This window comes from Rattus norvegicus, chromosome 8, assembly GCF_036323735.1.
Source record: "Rattus norvegicus strain BN/NHsdMcwi chromosome 8, GRCr8, whole genome shotgun sequence".
NCBI classification, from domain to species: domain Eukaryota; kingdom Metazoa; phylum Chordata; class Mammalia; order Rodentia; family Muridae; genus Rattus; species Rattus norvegicus.
The window spans coordinates 33825306-33852610 of NC_086026.1; the positions used below are offsets into that span (position 1 = coordinate 33825306).

Consider the following 27305-nt stretch of genomic DNA (forward strand, 5'->3'; position numbering starts at 1 on the left):
TAACAGCTGCTAGTGCTTGGGTGCACTATGGCTGTGGCGTCTTCTATCACAATGTACAATCAGAAAGCATGCTTGTGCATCTGCCGCTTTTCAGAAAGTGGACATAGGGCTATTCCTTGGGGGCTGCCCTGAGAGCGCCTTCCACAGAGCATAGGAGATGGAGCACTGTGAATACTGCAATTACTTAATGACTAAGATCTCTAGCAGACACCCATTCGGTCTCCTCAGCCTGCATTGTGACCACAGACAAGTCATTTGAAGATGAGAAGCAGATCCAAGTTTTGGGATCAGCTGTCCTTTCTTTCTCTTAAAAGTACAGGTACGACCCTGCCAATGACTGTGACAATCAAGTAATCAAAAGGAATTAAAATGCCGTAAAAGGGTAGAGGCTATCTGTTCAGGGCCCTGAGTTCAATCAAGCAATCAATCGATCCATGTAGGCCACTCTAAACCATGGTTCAGGAGTCCAAGTAAACGGAAGAATTGGAATAGTTGGTCCGGAATTCCTGTACGTTTCATCTCGCAAACTGTCTTCAAGAGTACAAACTGTTGTTCCAGTTCTAAATAAAGTCTTCTCTCTGGCACACCAAAAATTCTGGAAAGTTACTGACTTGCTACATAAGCACTCAAAAGGGGGAGGAGGCATATCATCTGTAAGGCTGAATCATGCCAGTCACCGATCTCACAAAGGAATATTATACATATACAAACAGTCCGTCTTTGAACGCGTGATAATTTCCCTAAACTGATCCATAATAAGAATTGCCACTGTCGAATACAATAAACAAGCGGCCAAAGACCGAACTGGCACAGACTAGAGACTTCTAAGTTTACCTCTGCATGCTTGTTTCTTCATACACAGAACAAGAGAACCAGTAACACAGTCTTATCAAAATGAAATAATTCACACTAAGTTGTCCTAATACAGCCCAGCAAAAAGCAATTACATGGAATGTTTACTATGTTTGAAATTACCTTTTTTTTTCTTTTTAATTTTTGAAATATGGTCTCTGTCTAGGCTGGCCTTGAAGAACTGGCAGTGGTCCTCCTGCCTCTCTCTGCCCCTCAAATCCTGGGATTACAGGCATGTGCCACCACATCCAACTTGGAACTTGTAAATTTTTTGTGGTCTCGCTCTGCCCCCAGGGTAACCTAGAACTCACTGTATATCCCAGAATAAAAAAGCTCACAGTGATCCTCCTGCCTCGGCCTTCACGGCATTGGGATTGCAAGCACTCGTCACAGCAGGCAGGAGCTGGCAATTTTAAACGGAAACGGTAATGATACCAAGTGAAAAGCATAATCCTAAAAATTAAAAAGGCACAGCTGTCCCCTATGAAGATGACATGTTTTTAAAGGTTTTACTTTTACTTATGTGTGAAGGGACCATATACATGTATGAATGTGAGTGCCTACAGAGCTCAGAAAAGCTTGTCAGATCCTCTGAGGCTGGACCCCCTTGCTGTTTGAGTCACCAACTTGGGTGCTATGAACAGAACTTGGGTCCTCTGCCGGCCTACCCCTCTGTAACCACTGAGCTCTCTCTCCAGTCCCAAGAGTACCTACAGCGTTCAGGTATACGTAAGCTAAAAGCTATATAATAGGAAACTCTTTCCTTTCCCTCAATACCAAGAAACCCACCAAATTAGCCCCACCTGAGGGGTAACATCCGCAATGAGCCCTTAGCAGTTTCTGCTTTTTACTAACAAATCACCAAGCAGGAATGTATCCCTGAAGTCAACTGCAAACTGTTTCTCCAATAAAAGCTGCAGATTTTCATGTTAGCAAATCTCTTCAACAATAGGGAGTTGTTCTGGTCTGTGAATAGGACGTGTCAGGACATGTCAGTGTGACGGACACTGTGGGAGCAGGACATTCCTGACACTCCTCTCTCCTGGCTAGCCTCTGCTCAGCTCTATCTCCCAACTGCATTTGGTTTTAAATTTTCTAAATCAAGCAAAATATATGGTCACAAATACGGGCTAAGGGTCATCCTTACTACAGAAGCCTGTTTCCAATATTTCAGCACCAGAACCCCTGTTTTCCACCACCACTCTGCGCACCCCACTAGAATAAGCATCAAACACAAAACCGCTTTGTTTTCTTGCCTGACCACCCCGCCTCCCAACAGGGCTTTGGTGTATTAATTTGTATATCTTGGAGAGCATCGTGGGCGGCAACAAATCCAAGGAACAAGCCAAGGGTTGAGGAGTGGTCCGGGTTGGGTTACCTTCTGAGTAAGGAGTGGAGTCTTATGCAACCTTAAGTTTGGCACTACTTGTGTGGCCCCTCAGTTTTGAAATTAAAAAAAAAAATTTTTAAGAAGACTATTAGCCTCTGAAAATTGGGTTCACAAACCAAGTTTGTGAACCCACTTCACTGAGCTGTTTTAAGAACTGAGATAATAGCTTCAAAGTGCCCTGTGGTATTTATGGAAAGTTAACTGCAAAGTAAACTTTACAGTGCTTTTGCCCCACAGACCAGGGAAATAGTGTCTCCCAGGAATTCCACTAGAAAGAAATGAGCAGAACTTTCAAGTTTAGCAGGGTGTTGGGATCAAAATGACCCTGGTGCTACTTGGGAGTCAGGGTCTCCACCACGCTGCAACAAAGGTGCTTATCCCTATGCAGCCCCCATCTCCGCACAAGGATGGCGGGCCTTGCCCAGTTCAGCTTCTTTGTTGACCCCAGCAGCTCCCGGGAGGACAGGCCTCTGGAGCTTCCCTAGCTGCTCGTCGTCCACGACTTCTGGGTACCACAATACTGATGGGGTGTTTTCTCCAGCAAGTTTTAGAGCCCGTGAGGCAGCTGCCACGGTCCTTCTAGAGGGCCGTGTCCCTGTCCGGGACCAGTCGCATCCACGCGGGTCAGCCTGAGACCGGACCCGACAGCCCGCTGAGCCGCGCCCGCCACGCTCCGGCAGAGGCCACCCCTCAGCTCCTCGGCCGGACCTGGAGTCCTGGGCGCAGAAACCGCTATTCCACCGCGGCCCGGGTCGCTCTGTCCCCATCGTCACAGACCACACTTCCCAGCCGCACTGAAGCGTCAACTCACCCCTGAAGAGCAGCAGCAGGAAGAAGTCGGGTAGCCGCGCGCACAGGCGAAGTCGCAGCCGCCGGCTCAGCGCCATGTCGAGGGGAATGTGAGGGGCTCAGGCTTGGAGCGTAGAACTGGCCTCGTGCGCATGCGCTCACACTGCTTAGACCCTGCGACCCGCCTCCAGTTTCCATAGCGACCACGCGGCCCGGCCTAGCCGGCACCATAGTGACCGAGAAAGCTCCAGTCTGGTTGCTATGGATGCAACGATGCTCAGCGCTTCCAGGTGCTACCTCTGTCAATGAACTTAGCCGGAGGAGAATTAAAAAGCGTGTCTGGGAAGGAAGCGGGGTAGATTTATGAAACTGTAGATTATCGCTACAGATCTAAGAAGGATTACTCCATTAAAATTTAGGCATGATGGGGCTGGAGAGATGGCTCAGCAGAGAAGAGCACCTGTTGCTCTTCAACGGCCCGGATTCCATTCCCAGCACCCATATTGTGGTTCACACCATCTTTAACTCCAGTTCCAAGCAATCTGACACCCTCTTCTGACCTCTGACGGCACTAAACGTGTCTGTGGTGTGCATACATACATGCAGGCAAAACACTCATGCACATGAAATAAAATAAACCATTTTTTATTAGAGAAATTATTTTACAAATAAAGATATGGCCATATAGTTTTTTTTTAAAACAGTAGTATTTTCACACCTGTAGGGCCCCTGATACCATATGTAATGAAAGGAGAAAATGCTGAAATCTGAATAAACATTAGCAAGATATACCCACTAAATAAATATAATAACATGCTATATAAGTATGATTCATTTCTCTGGTAGACCTGAAGCCTAATGGTGTCCCCAATAGTGTGTCCTACACAGTACAAGTGTAATTCTTGTCACTTGAGGGTTTTTTACCCGTTTTTTTAATTTTTTTCTGAAAATGTATTATATAAGTACACTGTAGCTGTCCTCAGACACACCAGAAGAGGACATCAGATCTCATTACAGATGGTTGTGAGCCACCATGTGGTTGCTGGGAATTGAACTCAGGACCTCTGGAAAAGCAGTCAGTGCTCTTAACCGCTGAGCCATCTCCCCAGTCTCCCATTTTTTTGTTGTTTTTTGTTTTGTTTTGTTTTGTTTTTGACAGAGTATTATTTATGTAGCCCTGGCCACCCTGGAACTTGAAGGCTAAATAGACCAGGCTAGTTTCAAATTCTCATAAGTCCAACTGCCTCTGCCTCGAAGTGCTAGTATTAGAAGTAAGCGCCACCATGTCTGGATTTTTTTTTATAATTTTAATTATATGTATGTGTGTATATCTGCATGTGAGTGTGTGAAAATAATTGTAGGTGCCCAGAGAGGCCAGAGGAACAGAGTTAACAAATAGTATGCCTGGTGTGGGTGGTGAGAACTGAAATTGGGTCCTCTGGAAGAGCAGCAAGTGTTCTTAACTGCTGAGCCATCTCTCTCTCCAGCTTTTTTTTTTCCATTTTAAAAATGGTTCATTATTTTATCATCATCATCACCATCACCATCATCATCATCATTTGTATGTAAGAGTAGGAGTGAGTGGCAGGAGATATATGCCACAATGTGCATGTGGAGGTCAGAGAACAATTTTGTGAGGTTGACTTTCTTCCACCTCTACGTGGGTTCCAGGGATCAAGTTCAGGTTTCCAGGCTTTAGGAGCAAGGGTTGGCACCCACTGAGCCATTTTACTAGCCTTGCTCTGAATTCTGAATAGTAGGAAGTGGGGAGGGGAGGGAAGGAAAATGCAGTAAGATTTTATAAGCAGATGACAAGGAGGATAAAAATGAACCGGAGGTGGGCTGTGGTGGCACATGCCCTTAATCCCAGCACTCAGGAGGTGGAGGCTGGTGGATCTCTGTGAGTTTGAGGCCAGCCTGGTCTATAAAATGAGATCTAGCCCAGCCAGGCCTACATAAATAAACTCTGTCTCAAAACAACAACCAAGAACTGGACATTAGACCTAAGGACATTAGACAATCTGGACTGACATTTAATACAATGGAAAACTCTTTTTTTTTTAAGATTTATTTATTTTGTGTATATGAGTACACTGTCACTGCCTTCAGACACACCAGAAGAGGGCATCAGATCTCACTGCAGATGGTTGTGAGCCACCATGTGGTTGCTGGGATTTGAACTCAGGACCTCTGGAAGAGCAGCTAGTGCTGTTAACCGCTGAGCCATCTCTCCAGCCCTGGAAAACTCTTGAGAAAGGTTTGCACCATGTTTAATATTAGAAAAGGCATCCCTAAAATTCCAGAAACAACACAATTAAAACTGAGCCTCTGAGAAAGTGTGCCAGAGTTCCCAACAACTGATACTACTATTCAATGGGTAACAAAATAACATTTCAAGAGATTTGAAAGGGAAAAGTCCCTGCCAAGTGTGTTTCAATTTTCATTTCCACATGACTGACCCTCAGTCTACATTTTATAAATGTTCAAACCTTTATAAATGTGAATCGATTATTCCACCACAAACCCAGAAGAAGGAAAAAAAAAACTAATCCCAAACATCAGGATAAAAATTTAAAATAACCTATTGTAATGCTACTTGTCTTTTCATTCCTTCTGTTTCTGGTCATCATGCATGTACGTCATAGGCAAATGTGTGTAAATGGTATTTCTCATGCTGGCCTCTCTTTCTGCACTAAGCACAAAACAAAGTGCAGTTTCCTGGGAGTTTCTTTAAACCTAATTGTTGGGGGAGGGGTGTTAATCTGTTTGTTTTTGTTTGTTTGTTTGTTTGTTTGTTTGTTGTTTTGTTTCTTCTGCTCTCTTTTCCTATGTTCATGTGCTCAGTCATATTTACCTAACTGAAGAGAACCATTCTGATTCCTTGGGGACCCTGAGATGGCGTCTGACTGTAGACAGAGCACCGTTATTTAGAAGCCAATGCTTCCTTTCTCCTGCTAAATTCCTGTGTTTGCATTATGAAAATGGTTCTCTCTGTTCAATGCCCTTCTGTTTTGGAGCTCCTTTTGAAATACGGGCAGGAGATTACAAGAAAAGACTTCATGAATATTCTATAAAGGGCAGAGGTTCCTGGGAGAGAGGGTGGCAGGTGCTTCACTGTAAAGTACTGACTTCCCTCCACAACAGAGGTCCCATGTCATTAGCAATGGCCAAAGCATGTTCTTGGAATGGAAATGCAGGTGGAGATGCTGCTGCAAGGCAGGGTAACACATTTGTCTGTGATGTGTCTGTTCTTCCTGGAGAAACTGAACTCTGCTCAGCCTGAGTAAGTTCAATGAGCAGAAGGTTCTGGAAACATTTGGTAAGTAGAGCCGGAGTCTGTGCCTTTAACCACAGCACACGTTATCTGAATGCATTCGTTCTAGCGTGAAACATGTTAGAAAGAGATACTTTCTTTTTGGGTTTTTTTTTTTGAGACATGGTTTCGCTGTGCAGCCCTGGATGTCCTGAAACTCACTCTGTAGACCAGGCTGGCTCCAAACTCAAGAGATTTGCCTGCCTCTGCCTCCTGACTGGTGATGTAAGAATAAACATTTTTTAGTTAACTCCACTACAAGCACTCAGAGACCTACTCGTACCCAGCCTGGGAACATGGCTTCCTGTTCCAAGAAATAGGCTAACCACAAGACCATCTGGCCCGGATTACGGCTGGTTCCATAATTCTGAGAAAGACAAGAGCAGGAAAATGGTTTGCTTTATAGAGTGTGCCAATTTAAATGAATCAATGAAATTGTTACCTGCCTACTGCTCCCCGCCTGAGTAATTTTCTCTATAAAATGAGCCCCGAAATTGAGTTCGGGGTTGACTCCTCTGTCTCCTGCGTGAGATACATGTCGTCCCCAGAGCTCTGGCTTCCCAAATAAACACTTGCCTGATTGCATCAAGATCGGCTGCCATGAGTTCTTGGGTTCGCGTCATCCCGGTACTGGAGTAAGTAAGATTCTCCCACTTGGGAAGGACCTTTCAGTGAGATTAAAGGACTGAGCCACCACTGCCAAGCTGAGAGATGCACTTCTTAAAAGAGCTAAAGAAATTAAATCAGCATACGCTGAACTCAAGAGTTTTACAATATTGATTAATATGAACATAAAAAGCAAATCAGGGGAGCTGGAGAGATGGCTCAGTGGTTAGGAGCACTGACTGTTCTTCCAAAGGTCCTGAGTTCAATCCCCGGCAACCACATGGTGGCTTACAACCATCTGTAATGGTATCTGATGCCCTCTTCTGATGTGTCTGGGAACAGTGACAATGTACTCACATATGTAAAATAAATAAAGCCTAAAAAAAAAAAGCAAACCAAGAGGCAAGAGGCAAGGTTCCCTACTTGATTTGCCAGTGAGCACAGCAAATGTGTCTGTGTATTTATGCTTATCTAAGATTTGGATTCCTTACCTAGAAAACAGGGACTCATCCCAGTGAACTGATGGCCGGAGATTAAACAGCTGAATCACAGATGGAGCTCAATGCAGGTTTACTGCCCAAATTTCTTCTCTTTCTCACTCTCATGCTTCTGATAAGCATGATACAAATGGGTCAAAATGGCTTCAATATTCTACCCGGACTTTGATAAATAAAACACTCCCAGCCTTCAGAGACGTCAGAGGGAATGATAAACAAAGGAGAGCTTTAGTGGATGTTTGCTTTTTCTTATATTCTTTCTGCAGTAATTGTAGGAAAACACTCAAGACCCCAAACTTACTATGCAGACCAGGCTGACCCCAAATTCACAAAGATCTGCCTGCCTCTGCCTAGCAAGTGCTGAAACTTGCCATGTGAATTCCGCATCACCAGCTGATATTATTATTATTATTTAAAAAATTACACAATCATAATTTTGTTTCTTTCTTTATGTCATTAAACCCTGAAGTAATCACCTGAATCCAGCTTCTCCATCATGAGAGAAAGGAGGGAATCCTTCTCTTTTTGGGAGACTTGACACCCCCCCCCCCAAAAAAAATTTCTCTGCATAGCTTTTTTGGGAGCTTGGTCATACGCTTGTTAATCTGTTTTTCCTTTCTTTCAACTCTTTTCTTTGCAATATTTCTGACTACACTCACAACATTTTACAGAAACTATTATCCTCTTGTCTTTGTCTCTGAAGTAGTTTAGTTTTACTTAAGTAAGACTCACCCTTCTCCCACTGACCTGATGAAATAGTTGCAGGTACATCCTCCTCTTCCTCCTCTTCTTCTTCCTCCTCCTCCTCCTCCTCCTCCTCTTCTTCTTCTTCCTCCTCCCCTTCCTCCTCCTCCTCTTCCTCCTCCAATAAAATGTGCTGTCGTTCACTTGATTTCCATATTCCTCTCTGTGATTCAGTTGGAAAAAGGTCACACTTTTATCTCAGCACTCAGGAGGCAGAGGCCAAGGATCTCTGTGAGTTCCAGGCCAGCCTGGTTTGCAAAGCGAGTTCCAGGACAGCCAGGACCTGCACAGAGAAACCCTGACTCGCAAAACCAAAATAAATAAAATTAATGAATTAAACAAACTCATCTCTTAGAATCCCAAGTGTAGGTGCTTCTGTGTGTGCCTTCATATACTCATATGTCCCAGGGGGAGGGAGTTATGCTAGTTCAGGGGTTGAAGTATCTGGGGCGCTTTACTCCCCAATACCCGTTAAAACACAGTACCACTGGCACTGCTGAGGAACCTCAAGGACACCCTGAACTACCTGGGAACAATATCAGGAGCAAGTCTCGTCTCTGAAGAGCAGGCTAGACCACCTCCTGTTGCAGTGCGCCTAACCTGTGGCCCTTTATGCTATAGCTGTGTGCCTCCAGCAGACTGCAATTGCTTTGTTTACAGATTGGAGATATTTTTATCCCAGCCCTCCAATTAGGGGTAATTTTCATTTCACACAAATTGCACCACAGAGTGTTTGCTTCCTTCAGGCACCAGGGAGAAACCAGAAGCCTGTGCCCTCACTCCCCGTCTGCTGTGGGGATCGTGTGACCTCAGTAGAGACCCTGCTAGGTCCAATTTGGTGTTTCAGGCCTCTGCAATGAGCAGAGAGTCTTAGCCTATACTGCTCAGGCCTTTCCAGAGATGGGTAGGGAGATTCCCCTGTAGCTGCCCCTGCACAGATTCTAGATACCATGCTCCAGAATTGGGAGCAGTGGGGATTTAATTCTATTTCCTGGGTCACCTACCTACATGGGGATGACACAGCCGTGTTACGCCCCACGGTGGGAATTGACCCCAGTCATCATAAGGCTGTTTAATAGGTACATCCGGTTCTGATCAAGGCCCAAAGAGAAACCGGTCTTGAAATTTTAGCAGCTTATATAGGTCTCAGGCTCTCACCCTCCACATACACGGTCATCTTTAAATCTCTTTCAGGTCCCTACCCCAAGTTACACTTTGAGCAATTAGACACAGACAGGAGACTGTACGTCTGACTGTTTGGACAAGTAAGAGACGTACTCAGTAAAGATATTGTCACAATTATTTTTGAAGTAAACCAGTGTTATCCTTTTCCAGCACTTATTACACAGGGTCACTGTGCCTACCTCACAGAATTATGTGTCTCCTTATAGTTGAGTGGGTGGGACTTAATGGTAGCTGTGATCCTGGAGCTCCCCATAAATGTGTGCTCTTCAATATGGGACTGGGCACCAATGGCCAGTTGTAAGCCAGAGTTGTCTCTTTTTGTTATGGGGAAGAAGGTCTAACTGGTGGCAATCTTGTTTTGTTTTGTTTTGTTTTGTTTCAAGGCAAGATTTCTCTGTGTACCTCTGGTTTTACTGGAGCTCTGTAGAAAAGGTTGGCCTCAAACTCACAGAGATCTGCCTGCCTGTGTCCGGGGCGCTGGTATGAAAGAACCTCACCACGGCCCTGCTAATTGGCGACAATCTTAGCAAACAAATCTTGGTAGACATGTTTGTTCAGCAAGCTAAACTTCAGTTATGCTAAGGTACAAGATTTCCTCCTGGCGAGCCTGTCAGGTTGTTCATTACCTTTGACACTGGAGGCACAGCTCTTCTCCAGGTAAGTTCTACTTTGTGTAGCTTGGTATTTTCTTAGCAAGTTAAACCCATTATATCATCAATCTTCTACCCCAGTTTCTCCTGCACAGGGATAGGAGGTAGCTTAAAACCTTGTAATAATAATAATCACAGCAGCAACAACAACAAAATCCTTGACCCTCTTGTCACTGCCTAGTTAAGAATGAATCAGTAGAGGGCTGGGGATTTAGCTCAGTGGTAGAGCGCTTACCTAGGAAGCGCAAGGCCTTGGGTTCGGTCCCCAGCTCCGAAAAAAAGAACCAAAAAAAAAAAAAAAAAAAAAAAAAAGAATGAATCAGTAGTTTGGAGAAAGGGCTCGACCATTCAAAGCTGGGCTCACAACCAAGAAGACAAAAAATGAAGGAGGAAAAGCAGCTCAAAGACCCTCGAGTGGCCACAAAACTAAAGGACAGACAGATGACAGTAGAAATGACTAGTTGTGCCTCTACAAAAGGCAAACTCGTGACAAATATACATATGGCCAGCTATCTCCTATTTCAAACACCCATCCTGAGTTTTGGTCCCCACAGACTAACCTTTAACCAACTGCAGTATTAAAGTAGCATTAATAGAATGCACTTTTATTTCTTCAATGGTTAGCCTAAGGAAATGGAACACAGTTTGGGGGCCAGGGCAGGTGGGTACAGTCAGAACTGACAATATTCAGCAGAGTCTTCCTTAGCGATGCCATTGAACCCTGCACAGGATAAAGAGCTTGACTCACCCATCTCTAAGAGCTCCTCTGTTTCACAACCTTTGATAGTCTGGCGCTATATTTGAACCCATTCCTTCTTTCCAGGCAACGTTTTGTCTTCCAGGCAGGCCCTGATCCCTAGAGTGCAGGAAGGAAATAGGCAGTTTTGCTAAGCTTTGAGACACAGAGTCAACATATGTCCCCCGGATAGGGTCGCAGTGCAGCTGGAACTGACCTAATGCAACTTCACCCTGGTTTGTCTGTCTTGTTGTACTGGTCTACAGGCAGCTCTTTCCATATGTAGACATCAAAATTGAGGCCAAGATAATAATAGATACTTGATACCTTTAACTAATTAATAATCAATACCTCTAGAATGAAGGAAACACTCCTGTGTCCTGTAGAATTAACAACTGGCTAAGGTGTTTGGCTTGAAATTTCTCTTCCTCTTCTTCCTCCTCTTCCTCTTCCTCCTCTTCTTCCTCCTTCTCTTCCTCCTCTTCATTCTTTTTGAGACAGGGTCACTTTGCATAGCCTTGGCTGGTCTGAAACCTGCTATGCAAAACAGACCAGCCTGAAACTCACAGAGATCTGCCTCTGCCTCCCTCGTGTTTGGAACGCCCGGCTTAACATCCTGAAAGGCCTGATTTGTTCCTTATGCCCTTTAGGTTCCTTAGTTATGACTGAAGAAGTCACAGCTAGAAAATCAGTTGTTATATTTGTGAGCATCACAACTTCAGTCTCTTGCATTATCTTTTCCTCTCCTCTTTAGAACCTGCTTACACTGAGGACCTAACGCTTCTCAAAACTCCTCCGGCTGTCAGAAAAACAGTGCCTGTGTGAGACGTCTGTCTGAATTTCCCTGCCTGTTCTCATGCTCACTTCCGAGCTCCATCATGTCCTGTGGATCTACTCCAGATATAATGTCCTTACAACCACGAGGATTCCCTAGTTTCATAGTGCCCTGAAATGCCACTTAAATGTTTTTTTTCTTTCCAAATATAACATATGCACCTATCATTTATTCTGTCCTGTATTAGATTGTACTACATATTTCCTTCGTGGTCTGCATAGACTTCAAATCTGTTTTGGGCTTTTCTTTTGTGTTAGCCTATGGGTTTGAGACCATAATCCCTTTGAAGAAGAGCTTTAGCTTCACCCATAGCCAAAATATACTGCCTTCTTTGATATGTGGTCTCAAGTACTTCGTGACTTCATTTATGACCACTAATATTTTTTTTACGATTTAATTTTATTTTATGTGTACGGGTCTTGCCTGTATGTATGTCTGTGCCTTGCATTGATTGGTAAAGTTCCCATGGAGGTCAGGAGATGGCATTGGATCTCTGGGAATTGGGGTTACAGAAAACCGCGAGCCACCACGTGGGTACTGGAAAGTGAACCTGGGTTGCCTTCAAGAACAGCAAATGCCTTTTACTGCCGAGCCCTCTCCCAAGCCACTATGGCCATGGCTTTATATTTCATTATTCATTCATTGTTTAGAAGTCTGCTTTCTTGCAGTCCTTTTGTCCTCTCCCATTGCCCCATGCTGCGGGGAATTAAGTCTAGGGCCTTCAGCAGGCTAATAATTTCACCATGTAGTTCCATCCCCAGTCCTGCTGAAGGCCCATCCACTGTTCTGGTCGGAAAATGCGATATAATTAAAATTAACGCTTTTGTACTTGTTGAGAGTGACTTTATGTTTTACTAATGTTCAACTTTCAATGAGCCTTTTGTAATTAGAAAATGAAGTGTATTCTTGAGTTGGGTATGGATAAATAAATATCCATTCACTTAAATTTATGTATTATGCTCCCCCAAACTCCAATATCTTCCGTGGAGTTATTTGCTCTCTTTCTGGAAAAGTACAGTTCTATCAAATTCCTTTTATTTTTAACTATGTGGTATACATGGCATACGCCAGAGAATTGAGCCATTATAGTGGTACCTGACAGTGTGAGGCCTCCACTCTTACAGCCTCCTTCTTCCACCTCCTTCTAGAGTAACACCCCCAGCCTTGCCCCTACCCCAAGTTGTTTTTTTCCACCTTCAAGTTCCCTAGAATCTGAGCTGCTCTCCCAAATAGCTATGTTAAAGTATTCTCTTCCAAACACAAAGTCCTCTCAATGAACAAAATCATGACAAATGGAATGTGCCCTGTGGTGTGCGCCCACGGTAGACTTACGGTTCCCGTATTGTCGCTTCCAACAAGAGCCAAAGGCTCACTGTAAGCACTCCTTCTGGTACCACACGCCACATCTACAGCATGTTACTCCTCAAGTCCTTTTGAGCCCTAAATAAAGTGAACTCACACGGAAGCCATAAATAACATGTATAGCATAATCTTCTATGAGGAGTTTGAAGAGTAAAGGAACATCTTTCCAGGGGCAGTGACACAAGCCTTTAACCTCGGCACACTAAGGACAAGAAACAGGGAGAGTTCTATAAATTTGAGGCCAGCCTGGTCTCTCTAACATCAAAAGTCCCAGGCCAGGAAGAGCTGGATAGGGATACCCTATCTCAGAAATGATGAATCAGAGATATCTTCATGCTGAGAATGCTGAAGAACATTTTTTTTCCATAAAGATAAAAAAATACCTAGAGGTTTGCCCTTGAAAGTTTCAGACTTCATTGACAATAGACTGATAGGCTGTAGTGGTTTCATTGGCCACAGTTTGCCACATCCTCTGATTTTCCTTGATAGCTACCCAAGGTAAACATACGTTTAAAAAATTTGAATCCTTACTTGTATTAATTCTCAGATCATATTACATATTAACACATATTGTATAGGTTATGGGATGGCTACAAAGACAAGTTTGAAAACTTAGAATCCTTACTTACATTAAGTCTCAGATCATATATAATAAGTGTATCATAACAATGTATATAGTATAGGCTATAGAATGGCTATGAAGAGCTGAAGAGACATAAAAAAAAGAATTTTTGAGAAGAATAACTGGAAATGAGCAGAAACCCCATAGGGATACAAAGAAGGTAATTTGCATGAGACAAGTTTGTTGGCTCAAGGCTTTGCTACAGGATTAAGCCACAGGGTCAAGTGCTGGCAAAGCACAAGACTAAGGAGTCTATAGAAGGTCTATAGAAGGCAAAGTTCAAGTAGACAAAGAGGAAGAGAATGAGCTGCAGCTCAGACAAACAGGTGAATGGACGGATGGACGGTCATTTAAGCCAACAGTGGGGACAGAGCCAAGCTGAAGCAGCTGGGACAGTAGAGAGTTCTCTGCTTATTAATGCATTGATGCATACATGAGGTGATGATATGACAGGTCACTGTAGGCTGTTGCCAACGGTGTTGGATGTCATTATCTTTATAGGGTACAGGTGAAGGTGTTGTGACTCAGTCTGATGTGTTTGAAAAGTGTGTGGGCCTGGTTTTTATGCACCCATGAGTTATGTAACAGTTTCCTCCAAGACTCACACATTCTATCCTGCAGGGAAGCTACCTGAAGGGGAAGGCAAACAACTCAAAATCGCTTCAGGAAGTCCCTGAAACTGACCAGATACAAGCCCCACCCTCCGCCACCACTCCTCAAGCCAAACAAAAAACAAACAACAACAAAAACAACAAACCCTGAGAGTCCTTCTCAGACAGAACAAAGCTGAGCCACAAAGAAGACTCTCATACAAGCCAAGATGCAAAGAAGACTCGACCAGAGCAGCAACCTAGAAGCAGAAACTAACTGAGCTCCCTGGAAGGGGTTTAGACCAGCTGAGGGACCTGGAAAAGATACTCCCAACCTGTTTGTTGGGCTGCCTCCAAGCTGTGGAGTGTGCTTCAGGTTCCCAGCTTTGTGAGCTGTCACCTGTGCTAAGGTGAGTTTAAGTGACCCAGCAGCTGTCCATTTCTATTCCTGTAAGTAACCCCTCACCATATTCCTGTAAGTGATTCCAGTAAAACTCTCTGGTTCACCAAGTTGGGGTCTTTGCTCTGTCAAGTACTTCCTATCTGGGGTAAATAGATGTATGTGCTGCCTCTTCCCATGGAAGGTTTTTAATCCTATCACACGATGTCCCCATGCAGTCCCAGACTGCCTTGAGAACTTTATAGGCTGAAACCCTTTTTTACTGTTAGGATTAAGATGTCAGCCAGTCTCTGCATGGGTGGCACTGGACAGATGTTGGCTACATGTCCACCCAGGTGCAGAGTCATCGTGTCTCTGTGTTGTACTCAAAACAGAGTCGAATGCTGTTTGTCCAATAGAGGTTTTTGGTGGCAGGGCACAATCTGAACATCACTGTTTCACACATTGTAGAGAGGGACAGCCTGTTCCTAAGGTCCTTCCTGTTGTTTAACAGACATTGTGTCGTGCATGTGCTCAGTTTTGAGGTAGGAACTAAGGAGCTAAGATAAAAGTTTCCTGCCTAGAAGAGCTTGTGTTCCGGTAGGAAGGAGGGAGACAAGAGACAAGGCCAAGAAGAGACCTTCAGAGTGACCCAACATTGATATCTACTACTCTGCCGAGTGACATAGAGTAATCCTGTATAACAGAAGAAAGTTAATTATACACAGAGCTGGAAAGAGGGACATACATTTCCAAGTGAGAGAAAGTAAAAGGAATTTGAAGACAAAATATATGTGAAAGCTAAGAGACATAATAAAGGAAGGGCGGGGGTGGGGTGGGGATGGGGGACAGAAGAAAGAGAAGGCAGAAAGGTGAACGGGAATCCGGGAATCCGAACCAAACCGAAAAGCAGGCCTCAACTTCTGGGTGAAGAGGCAACCCAGAGGGACAGCTTCTAGCAGCAGTTTTGCAATTCTAAGTTTGTTCCCTAGAGGAGGATGTGTGGGGAGGAAAAGCATCCATTTCTGCCCCTAAGCTCAAAGGAAAAGCTATTTCCTATGACAAATCCCAGCCTCTAGGACTTTGTCAAATGCCTGTGTGAGGCGTGAACTTGCCTGACCTCTACAACCTACATGGGCGGAGAACTCAAAAGCAAATGGAAAAAAAATCTGTTCAAATCTTGAGATGAATAAAATGATCCAAAAGGAGCCATAAACCAGGGAGGCTTCAGTGAAAGGATTAGGTAGGGGAACAAAAGAAACCAGGACGTGGAAGGAACACATTAGGCATAGGAGGATGAAGGGGTGGGATAAGAAGACAGGGATAAGAAGACAGACAGAATAAGAACTGTACGACTGCATGTGAACAAATGCAGATAAAGACAGACAGTGAAGAGAAGGCTCAGAATACCCAGAATTCACAGAAAATCGTGGGTCATTGGCTTAAAGAAGCCATCCCTAATAGGATTCTCAAGCTGTGATAGTCAATGTTAGATCTCAACCTGCCTGCATTAAGAACCACCAGGTAGGGCTGGAGAGATGGCTCAGCGGTTAAGAGCACCCGACTGCTCTTCCAGAGGTCATGAGTTCAATTCCCAGCAACCACATGGTGGCTCACAACCATCTGTAAAGAGATCCGATGCCCTCTTCTGGTGTATCTGAAGACAGCTACAGTGTACTTATATATAATAAATAAATAAATCTTTAAAAAAAAAAAAAAAAAAAAGAACCACCAGGTAACCTGGGGAACCTCCTTATGTTCTGTCAAGTGCCCCAGAGATTACTGTGTGAATCTTAATGGAGTAGGTGGGAGAGATCCAAAGTTTTTAGGGTCTAAGCCTCCCTCATCTCTGGCAGTCCCAACAAGGGCAGGTAGGATTGAGCATATTGAGTGAAGAAACAATCATGTTAAACAGAGAAACTTTTAATGAGGCTATACTGGGAGGAGGAAGAAAAAAATAGAGATTTATTACCCCCATAAGACGGTTTTAAGGCTTCTTACGTGAGGTTTAGGTTTGAATAGAACACATGAGATATGCTTAAGCAAATAGTCCTGGTCAGGATGTTGTCCTGCTTGTCCTTGACCTGTCATTGTCTTGGTTCTGGTCTGTCCTGTAGATTGTAGAACTCTGTGTAAGCTCCTCCTCAAGTTCGTCTCTGGCTGATGCCAGGCCTCCAGCCTTTCTCTTACCCCAGCATGAGACTCTTGGGAGATTTTTCTTTAGCATCCTTTGTTTCAACGGCCCGATAAACACAGGAAGGAGATTAAGGTTTTCCGTGTGGAATATCTTCTCTCCTGCCAGGAGGGTTACAGACCTGCCTTCCCTGTGAGTCACCCTCTTCCCATTGACCTTGTCAAAGACAGATATGGACATGAATTGGTCTCTTCTCCAAAAGCTAGGATCGGCCTTCTGTCTGCTGTCTCTGACAAGAATTCCAGACTTGCCGGTCTTGGATTCTAGGACCTAAAGCAAAACTTTCCACATCAACCTTTGGGTTCTCAGCTCCTCAGATTCAGACTTAGAGCTATACCTCTGGCTTCCAGTGCTTTCAGGCCGTTGAGCTTGGACATAGCCATGATCCCAGCATCTCAGTCCCCAGTGTTGCAGGTAGCCTGTGGTAGAGACTTCTCAGCCACTGTAATCACGTGAAGCAATTATCCTAGCAGATTACTTTCATAGATCTATAAGTATATCCTGTTAGCCTCCCTGGAGAATCCAGACTAGTACATCAGGATAAAGACATCTCTCATTTTGTTTATCATATCTGACCATGTGGGCCATTTGTTCCGAAACATGGCACAGCAAAATGAATAGAAAAAAAAAAAAACTAAGAGAAACATTTCTGTTACATTGAAAAGCCCCAGGATGCTGCGGTCAACCAATTTGGATCAAAGAGTGTGATGGCAATGGTTAATCTTCATTGTCTACTTAAATGGATCTAGAATTGCCACGGAAATGTACCTCTAGGTACATCTGTGAGTGTTCTGAGAGAAATTTAACTGAAGAGGGACGGTTCACCCAGAGTGTAAACAGCACTATTCCATGGACTAGTGGAATTGGACTAAATAAAGGGGTGATGGTGGTGCACACCTTTAATCCCAGCACTTGGGAGGCAGAGACAGGTGGATCTCTGAGCTGGAGGTCAGCCTGGACTACAAAGCAAGTTCCAGGACAGGCAGGGCTACACAGAGGAACCCTGCCTTGAGCAACAACGACGACAACAACAACAAGTTAAATCTCACAGTACAAACATTGAAAGGCAGTCCTTAAAAAGACGGAAATTGGATATACAAGGCCTACAGCAAGAGGGTAGGTATCTTTCATGGGGCCTGGAATGTTAGGTGGTCATATGTCATTGACTGTGTAGGAGATGAAAAATGAGGGCTTTGTTATAGGGGACACTATAGATCACAGCTAATCCCACAAAGAAGAACAAAGACCTGGGTTTAATCTCAAGACCGCGGGTAAAAATCCAGGTGTAGAGGTGTGTGCCTGTAGTCTCAGTATATGCCTGTAGTCTCAGCGTGTGCATGAAGTGTCAGTGGTAGGAAGGTAGGGACAGATGAACTCTTTAGCCAGTCTGATGAGCTAATGATAGACCCTTAACAAACTACCTCTAACTACAAAAAACAAAACAACAAAAACAAGCTGGATTTCACTTAAGGCCCGGCACCTCAGGTTAACTTTAGGCCTCAACTTCATATGTACATGATCAGACACACACACACACACACACACACACACACACACACACACACTGACACACACACACACTGACACACACACATACACTGACACACACACACTGACACACACACACTGACACACACACACTGACACACACACATACACTGACACACACACTGACACACACACTGACACACACACACTGACACACACACATACACTGACACACACACTGACACACACACACTGACACACACACACTGACACACACACACTGACACACACACACTGACACACACACACTGACACACACACACTGACACACACACACATACACTGACACACACACACTGACACACACACACTGACACACACACACTGACACATACACACACACTGACACACACACACTGACACACACACATACACTGACACACACACACTGATACACACACAGACACACACACACTGACACACACACACAGACACACACACACTGACACACACACATACACTGACACACACATACACTGACACACACACACACTAACACACACACACTGACACACACACACTGACACACACACACTGACACACACACACACTGACACACACACTGACACACACACATACACTGACACACACACACTGATACACACACACAGACACACACACACTGACACACACACACAGACACACACACACTGACACACACACACTCTGACACACACACATACACTGACACACACATACACACTGATACACACACACACTGACACACACACACTGACACACATACACACACTGACACACACACACACACACACACACGCACACACGCACACACATGAAATCCACCTGTACCCAATCATTCTGTGTTCCAATGTACTTTTGGTACCACCTCTGTATGCTTCGCATTCTTTATGCTTGTGTGTGTTTAGCATACAATTATCTTCCTGTTGAACTGTGAATTCCTATGGGAAGGTGCAAAAGCACTTGTAGGTCAAGGGCCTCTCAGAACAGTGTTTTCTGTCTATTGAGAGACACTCTGACTGCATTAGTAAATTCCTTGTCGCTATAGTAAAGTACCTGAGGCAATCGGCTTATACAGAGAAAAGGTTTACTTTGGCTCACAGTTGTGGAAATTCCCGCTCAAGATCCCATGGCCTTGATGCTTTGGGGCTTTGGAGAGGGCAGAACATAATGAAAGAAAAACATGGCGGAGCAGACTGCTCATATCATGGCTAGGAAGAGAGAGGGGAGGGCTGAGGTCGCTCAGTCCCCTTTGTAGGCTATCCCCAATGACTTGACCCCCCAAAGGCTTCATTACTTCCCAGTAGTGTTATGCTGGGGACCAGGCCTTTAGCACACGGGCATTTGTGTAACATGTTACATCCAAACCATAGTGGTGGCAGTGGGCCCCTCTGTCTCAATGGCCTGCACCTGTAGCTCTTTTTTTTTTTTTTCTTTTTTTCGGAGCTGGGGACCGAACCCAGGGCCTTCCGCTTGCTAGGCAAGCGCTCTACCACTGAGCTAAATCCCCAGCCCCGCACCTGTAGCTCTTAAAGCCATTTTTCCACAATGCTCAAGAAACCCAGACCGCCTGTCAGCTGACTTCCTTCCATTCAGGCTGAACTCTGAGAGGCCATGTTCAGTCCTGAACTCTCTCAAGGATAGGCTGTGGATCTTACCATTGGTGACTCTGTCTTCCCTCCCTTAACAATTTCCTGCCCACCCCCTCCCCCACGGGAGTGCTTTGTCTTATTTTAACACCAAGGTGAAGATCAGCAAATGTCAGTCCCTGCCCCGTTCCCTTCTTCCCTCCTAATTCATGACCTGAGTTGACCATCGTTCTTAAAGACTAGGCCAGGAGCAGACACTCAAAGTCTACTCTCAGGCTCTTAGACCCTTTCACTCCTCTTGGGTTTGTTTTTCCAGTTTATTTTTATGGCTGTTGTTTGTTTGTTTTGTTGTTGTTGTTGTTGTTGTTATTGTTGTTTTTTGAGACAGGGTTTCTCTGTGTGGCTTGGGCAGTTCTGGAACTTGCTCTATAGACCAGGCTGGACTTGAACTCATAGAGATCTGCCTTCCTCTGCCTCACAAGTGCTGGGGTTAAAGGCATGTACCACCACCACCTGGCCTTTTGGTGCTCTCTCTCTCTCTCTCTCTCTCACTGTCTCTCTCTCTCTCTCTCTCTCTCCCCCTTTCCCCTCACCCCCTCTCTCTAACAGGTTTTCTCTGTGTAGACCTGGTCATCCCGGAACTCACTCTGTAGATCTATCTCTGTCCCATATGTGGTTGCTGCAATTAAAGCCATTAATTAAATTAATTAATTAATTAAACCTCTGCCCAGCACGTTTCCCCCCCCCCCCCAACACACACGTTTTTAATGGGAAAGGCATCTTTTTCTCCAGAACACAGAGAACACAGATTTTTCTGTGACTATTTAAATTAAACAACTGACACAAATGTATTTTGCAGGGAAGCGCCCCCGCACTTGTGGAGGATTAGAAGTCCTTTAGGGATTAGAGAAAGCTCTCCAGCCACTTCCCCCTCCGTCCTGGGGGAGCCCCTCTTGCAGCAGGTATGGGTGGCCAGAGTCTGCCATAGCAATGCCAGGCTCTGAGAAGCCTCTGGGCTGGATGAGAGGCTGCCTGATTCCTCTGCACTGTCTGGGAAGTATTAATAACTGAGGCAGGGAGGATTAGCCATATGCTGCTTAATTCCTGTTAATCAGGATTTCGGGGGAGCTTGTGCTTGTAAGTAACAGATGAGCTGGGCAGCCTCCCCGCAGGCCTGGCCTGGCTTACAGGCACTCTGCTGAGCCTGGTGCACAATAGGGCTGGCTCAGCCCCCCCCCCCCCCCCCAGGCTGCCTGCCTCACTGTTGCCCCACCACTCTGCTCTCTGCTCAGGTAGTATTTCCTCTCCTGCCTTTATCCCATCTTACAGGCCCCTCCCTCAGGTGCCTCCCATTCAGTCTTTTACTCTGGCTGGCATCAAGCTTTTGGTTAACCCTGTGTCTACCTCTCTGTGCTTTTCCCCTTCCTCCCTGTTTTTCACTTGCTTGTTTTTTTTTAAAGAATTATTTATTTTATGCATATGAGTACAGTGCAGTTGTCTTTATACACACACACACACACACACACACACACACACACACACACATATATATATATATATATATATATATATATATATATATATATATATCTCAGATGGCGTTGGATTCCATTACAGATGGTTGTGAACCACCATGTGTTTGCTGGGAATTGAACTCGGGACCTCTAGAAGAGCAGTCAGTGCTCTTGACTGTTGATCTATCTCTTCAGACCTGGGTTGGTTGGTTTTTGAGACAGTGTTTTGCAATGTGGTCTAGCCTGATCTAGAATTCATTTTGTAGCCTGAGATGGCCTAGAACTCACAGCAACCCCCACCCCCACCCCTGTGCTGAGATCACAGGTATAGTTCCATGACTGCCTTGCATTATTTTTTACATTCATGTCCTCAAACACTGAGACTCCTCCAGCATAATCATTGCTGTCTTTCATGAGCAAAAACAATGACCCCCCCCAGTTGCTCCATGAAGCAGCCCCTCCCAAACCCAGTTTCTCAAGGTATCTTCCTCACACTCCTGGCTTCACAGAAAAATTCCAAATCAAAGCCTTCCTCTTAGAAATTCTTTTGGCTCTCTAGTTAGCTAGGACAGGATACAGGTCAACCCTTTAGAATTTTTTTTCTCCATTTCTCTGCCCTTCACCTTCCGTTGCTGAGCTCAGATCAGTATGCATAAGAGGAAAACAAGTGTCCTGCTCCAAGGTCAAACGGTACTCTGCCCTAAAGCTGCAGGCATGGGATTGTTACTCTAGACTCTGCATTTGCAGTGTCTAGCCTGTGTGTGTGTGCATGCCCACATGAGTGTGTGTGCGTGTTTGTGTGTGCATACTCAAGTGTACAGGCATCTGCTTTCTGTCCAAGACAAATGTTCACCTATTTCTGTGGGATCTGTTTGTGAGGAGGCCGAAGAGAGTACAAGTGAGTGTCCGTAGAATGTGGGCTGCTGCAAGACAGGAGAGGATGGGTGTGTCTGCATCTGTGCATGTGTATGTTTCTGACTTGCAGTTCGGAGAAAGTAGCTGAGAAATGTCTAGAAAAGGACATGTGTAGGACACATGAATCGAAGTGAGAGGAGTCTTTTATTTGCGTGGTACTTGCGTAGGATGGAGTTTGGATGGAAACCAGAAGGGAAGCTCTTGTGCTTCCTAGAAGCCTGTAAACCCTCAGTCAGGAGAGCCCTTAAATTGCCAGTTCGGACCAGTGATGGTAAGTTAGACCTGTAATCTCAACAACTGGGAGACTGAGGCAGGAGTGTTGTGAATTTGAGGCCAGCATGGGGGACACAGTGAGTTCCAGACTGTGCATGCTTACGTTTGCGTGTGTGTGTGTGTGTGTGTGTGTGTGTGTGTGTGTGTGTGTGCGTGCGCGCATGCGCGTGCGCGTGCATGTGCGTTCATGTATGAACAGCTACTATTCAGAATGTAACTTCTCTCAGGAACAGGCCTGGTGTCCAAGAAACTCAATAAATGACAAAGCTAAAACATCTTTGACCCTGCTTATTAGTTTCTCCAATCTTAAGGTCCCAGGGGCAGCAATCCTATGGCTAGCAGGGCTTTTCAGCTTTTGGCATGTGGGAGTTGCTCCCTCTTCCTGGTGAGGGACCAGGGACACTCAGGGACACATACCCCAAGAAACCAGGAAGAGGGAGCAGCCCCCATATGCCACAAAAAAAGAGGGAAAGCAAAGAGGAAAGCTTGCTTCTGCAAGTCTTTCCCTGTGTTCCAGAACCCAAGCTCGGAGCTCCCACCTTGGACCCCAGACTCTAGCGTTCCTAACAGCCTGTTAGCTGGCCAGTACCACTCACCGTTGCTGCTGGTGGGAATGGAAATCCCCCTTCTGCTCTGTCCTCCAGTTATTCCAGCCTCATTGCTCCACCTTGTGGTCCATTCTAACTATTACAATTCATTTTTCCAGTCCGGTCCCCTTGTCAACCAGTCTCCTTTAATGCCAAATGTTCCCTGAAAATGCTTTGTCATTTTGGCATTCTATATAAAGGGTCCTAGCGTTATAAGAGCCCGGAGTTGTAAACAGAGATTCCACATGGACATGAGCCCAGAGCTGAGCCATTATGAAAATCAACAATGCCGAAAGCTGTGGGTTAATACGTTTCTGTGGAGAAGAAAGCTATATTCCAGACCTTTCAAAGTGGATCAAGGAAGACAAAGGAGAAACTCTTAAGTTAGTTTTTTAGGGTGAGTTTTCTACCCTCTAAGAGGATTTATGCAGAAGAGAATGGAGCAGTCTCGACTGCCCTGGAATCAACTGGCATTGCATCTAGTGACCCTGTAGGGATGTGGCGATGCCCAAAGGGCTGCCCCCTGCAGAGAGGGGATTGTGAGCATCCCAAGAGAAGGAACCTGCATTCCTTACCCAAAGAGGGCTGAAGGTGAATTAAACTGATCTGCTTTAACTCTCTTAATTCTATGACTTTGAGACTTCATGCTTTCGTTTAAGAGCTGCCCCAAACTGGCTGGGATAAAGGCTGCAGCAGGGGAAGTGGCTGCAAAGCTAGTCTGGACTGCATTAGCAAGAACCCCTAAAGTAAGTAATCTATAAGCCTTGACCACCATTCCATCATACCGGCTATTACTTTTCTCTTGTGTGTTAGTCAAAACTAGTGCCTGTGCCTCATGGGTTCTAACTTTGCTAGCATCATTCTTTTGGCTAGGATGCCTTCCCCATCAACCTAAATGTGATTTTTCCCAGTGAGATTTTCTGAATGCCTTCTACCACCCCAAATTGGGATCATGCACTGTTAGTGCCTCTAGGACATGTGTCTTCCCACTACAGTACCAATTATTTTTCCTGAAGCTGACTCTTGACTAGCTCCTCTCCAAGATGAAGGCTCCTTGACGAAACAGACTATGTCTTAGAACTCTGACTTGGACTGAAGATAGAGGGTTTGGTAGCTATTCATGAATCAACAGATATGTAAATGAATAGCTGGACAGATGTGTAGAGATAGGAAAGGAGAGAATAGCTAAAGGCAGGAGCTTTTTCAGCTGCTTTGTGGTGGTTTGAATATGCTTGGCCCACGCCAAGTGGAACTAGTAAGTGTAGCCTTGTTGGAAAGGATGTGGCCTTGGAGGAAGTACGTCACTATAGAGTAGCTTTGAAAAGGGAACTTGGAAAGTCCCAAACAGGGCAACTGTAAGACGAAACTCAAGAGCCGACTCTCAGGAGGTGTCCACCGCCTGGAGTCTGTTGAAGAATATAATGAACTGATGGTACGAAATGGGGACCCCCGGATCAGGATGCTGGAGGTCTCCCGAGATGGCCGGAAGCACTCTCTTCCGCAGCTGCTGGACTCTACTGGGACATCTCAGGAATACCACATCGTGAAGAAGTCTACCCGCTCCCTGAGCACCACCCACGTGGAATCACCGTGGAGGCTCATCCGACCTTCTGTCATTTCCATCATCGGGCTATACAAAGAGAAAGGCAAGGGCCTTGGCTTTAGCATTGCTGGAGGGCGAGACTGCATTCGAGGCCAGATGGGAATTTTTGTCAAGACCATTTTCCCAAACGGATCAGCCGCAGAGGACGGCAGGCTCAAAGAAGGAGATGAAATCCTAGATGTAAATGGAATACCAATCAAGGGCTTGACGTTTCAAGAGGCTATTCACACCTTCAAGCAAATCCGAAGTGGGCTGTTTGTCCTCACCGTGCGCACCAAGCTCCTCAGCCCCAGTCTCACGCCCTGCTCCACTCCCACGCACATGAGCAGATCGAGCTCCCCAAGCTTCAACACCAACAGTGGGGGAACCCCAGCAGGAGGAGGCCAAGAGGAAGGTGGCTCTTCATCCCTGGGTCGGAAGGCTCCCGGGCCCAAAGACAGGATTGTCATGGAAGTCACACTCAACAAAGAGCCAAGAGTTGGACTGGGCATTGGTGCCTGCTGCTTGGCCTTGGAAAACAGCCCTCCAGGTATATACATTCACAGCCTTGCCCCTGGATCCGTGGCCAAGATGGAGAGCAACCTGAGCCGGGGAGACCAAATCCTGGAAGTGAATTCTGTGAACGTGCGTCATGCGGCTTTAAGCAAAGTGCATGCCATCTTAAGTAAATGTCCCCCAGGGCCTGTTCGCCTGGTCATCGGCCGACACCCTAATCCAAAGGTAAGGTATTTCACCCTGCTTTGAATATGGGACAGTGGTTTGGCTGCTTGTTTGGCCAATGACAGCATTCCTACAGGAACCCCTCTACTTCGGTGAGAGAGGTCATTTGGCCAGAACTGGGTATCAGCCTGTGACTGAAGCATGTGGGAAATGAATCTTGGATCTGGACTTCTTCATCTTCACGATCTAAAAACTTTATTGGAAAATGTTGTTAGGGTTATTTGGTGAATTTAAAATCTGATCTCATGGAAAGTAGAACTCTAATAACCGCCGTGGCTGGTTGGCCGCTGGTGAGATACTGAATACCTACATCAAGAAAACCTGATCGTGCCACTCTAGATAGTCTCTGCAGCTTGTTGCACTCTGAGATAAGAACTCTTAGGGGTGGTGCACCTAGGAGAGGGTTCAGTGAATAAAATGACTGCCATGGAAGCGTAAGAATCAGAGTTCGGATCTCCAGAACTGCACAACTAGTTGTGGTAGTTCACATCTGTAATCCCAGAAAGCCTGTGGGGAGATAGGAGGCAGAGCCATGACACTCTCTGGAAGCTTGTGGACCAGCTAACTGTGTGTGGAACAGGTAATAGGCAACCCTGCCTGCCTCAAGGTAGAAGATGAGAAGAGACACCCCAAGTTGTCCTCTGACTTACACACTTGCACACATACACAGTACACACATATACACGCTAAAAAGAAAAAAAAAAGTCTCTTTTGAGCCAGTCTTTTGTTTGCCCATGTGATAGCAACTCTATCTTCTTTAAATTTAATGCTAATTTAAAATTTAAAGCGAATTGTGAGAATTTTAAACTTTATTCAGGTAAGAAATAAAAAGATGGGAGCTGGAGAGATGGCTCAGCAGTTAAGAGCACTGACTGCATTACAGAGCAATAGTGATAAAAACTGCATGGTATTGGTGCAGAGACAGACAGATAGACCAATGGAACAGAATTGAAGACCCAGAAATGAACCCACACACCTATGGGCACTTGATTTTTGACAAAGGAGCCAAAACCATCCAATGGAAAAAAGATAGCATTTTCAGCAAATGGTGCTGGTTCAACTGGAGGGCAACATGTAGAAGAATGCAGATCGATCCATGCTTATCACCCTGTACAAAGCTTAAGTCCAGGTGGATCGGGGACCTCCACATCAAACCGGACACACTCGGACTAATAGAAGAAAAACTGGGGAAGCATCTGGAACACATGGGCACTGGAGAGAATTTCCTGAACAAAACACCAATGGCTTGCGCTCTGGGATCGAGAGTCGACAAGTGGGATCTCGTGAAACTGCGGAGCTTCTGTGGGGCAGGGGACACTGTGGTTAGGACGGGACGGCGACCAACAGATTGGGAGAAGATCTTTACCAATCCTACAACTGATGGAGGGCTTATATCCAAAGTATACAAGGAACTCAAGAAGTTAGACCGCAGGGAGACAAATAACCCTATTAAAAAATGGGGTTCAGAGCTAAGCAAAGAATTCACGGCTGAGGAATGCCGAATGGCTGAGAAGCACCTAAAGAAATGTTCAACATCTTTAGTCGTAAGGGAAATGCAAATCAAAACAACCCTGAGATTCTACCTCACACCAGTGAGAATAGCTAAGATCGAAAACTCAGGTGACAGCAAATGCTGGCGAGGATGTGGAGAAAGAGGAACACTCCTCCATTGTTGGTGGGATTGCAGACTGGTACAGCCATTCTGGAGGTCAGTCTGCGGGTTCCTCAGAGGATTGGACATTGAACTACCTGAGGATCCAGCTGTACCTCTCTTGGGCATATACCCACAAGATGCCCCAACATATAAAAAAGACACATGCTCCACTATGTTCA

At 45.3% G+C, this 27305-nt stretch overlaps 1 protein-coding gene across 1 annotated transcript in view; it reads right to left on the reverse strand.

The window, feature by feature from the left end:
• The window catches only part of Jam3 (junctional adhesion molecule 3), a 60846-nt gene extending 57700 nt beyond the window's left edge, over positions 1–3146 (reverse strand). The window contains 1 exon segment of the mRNA NM_001004269.1: positions 3054–3146. Coding sequence (NP_001004269.1) covers positions 3054–3129 — 76 coding nt within the window. The 5' untranslated portion in view covers positions 3130–3146.
• Positions 3147–27305: the final 24159 nt, after the last annotated feature.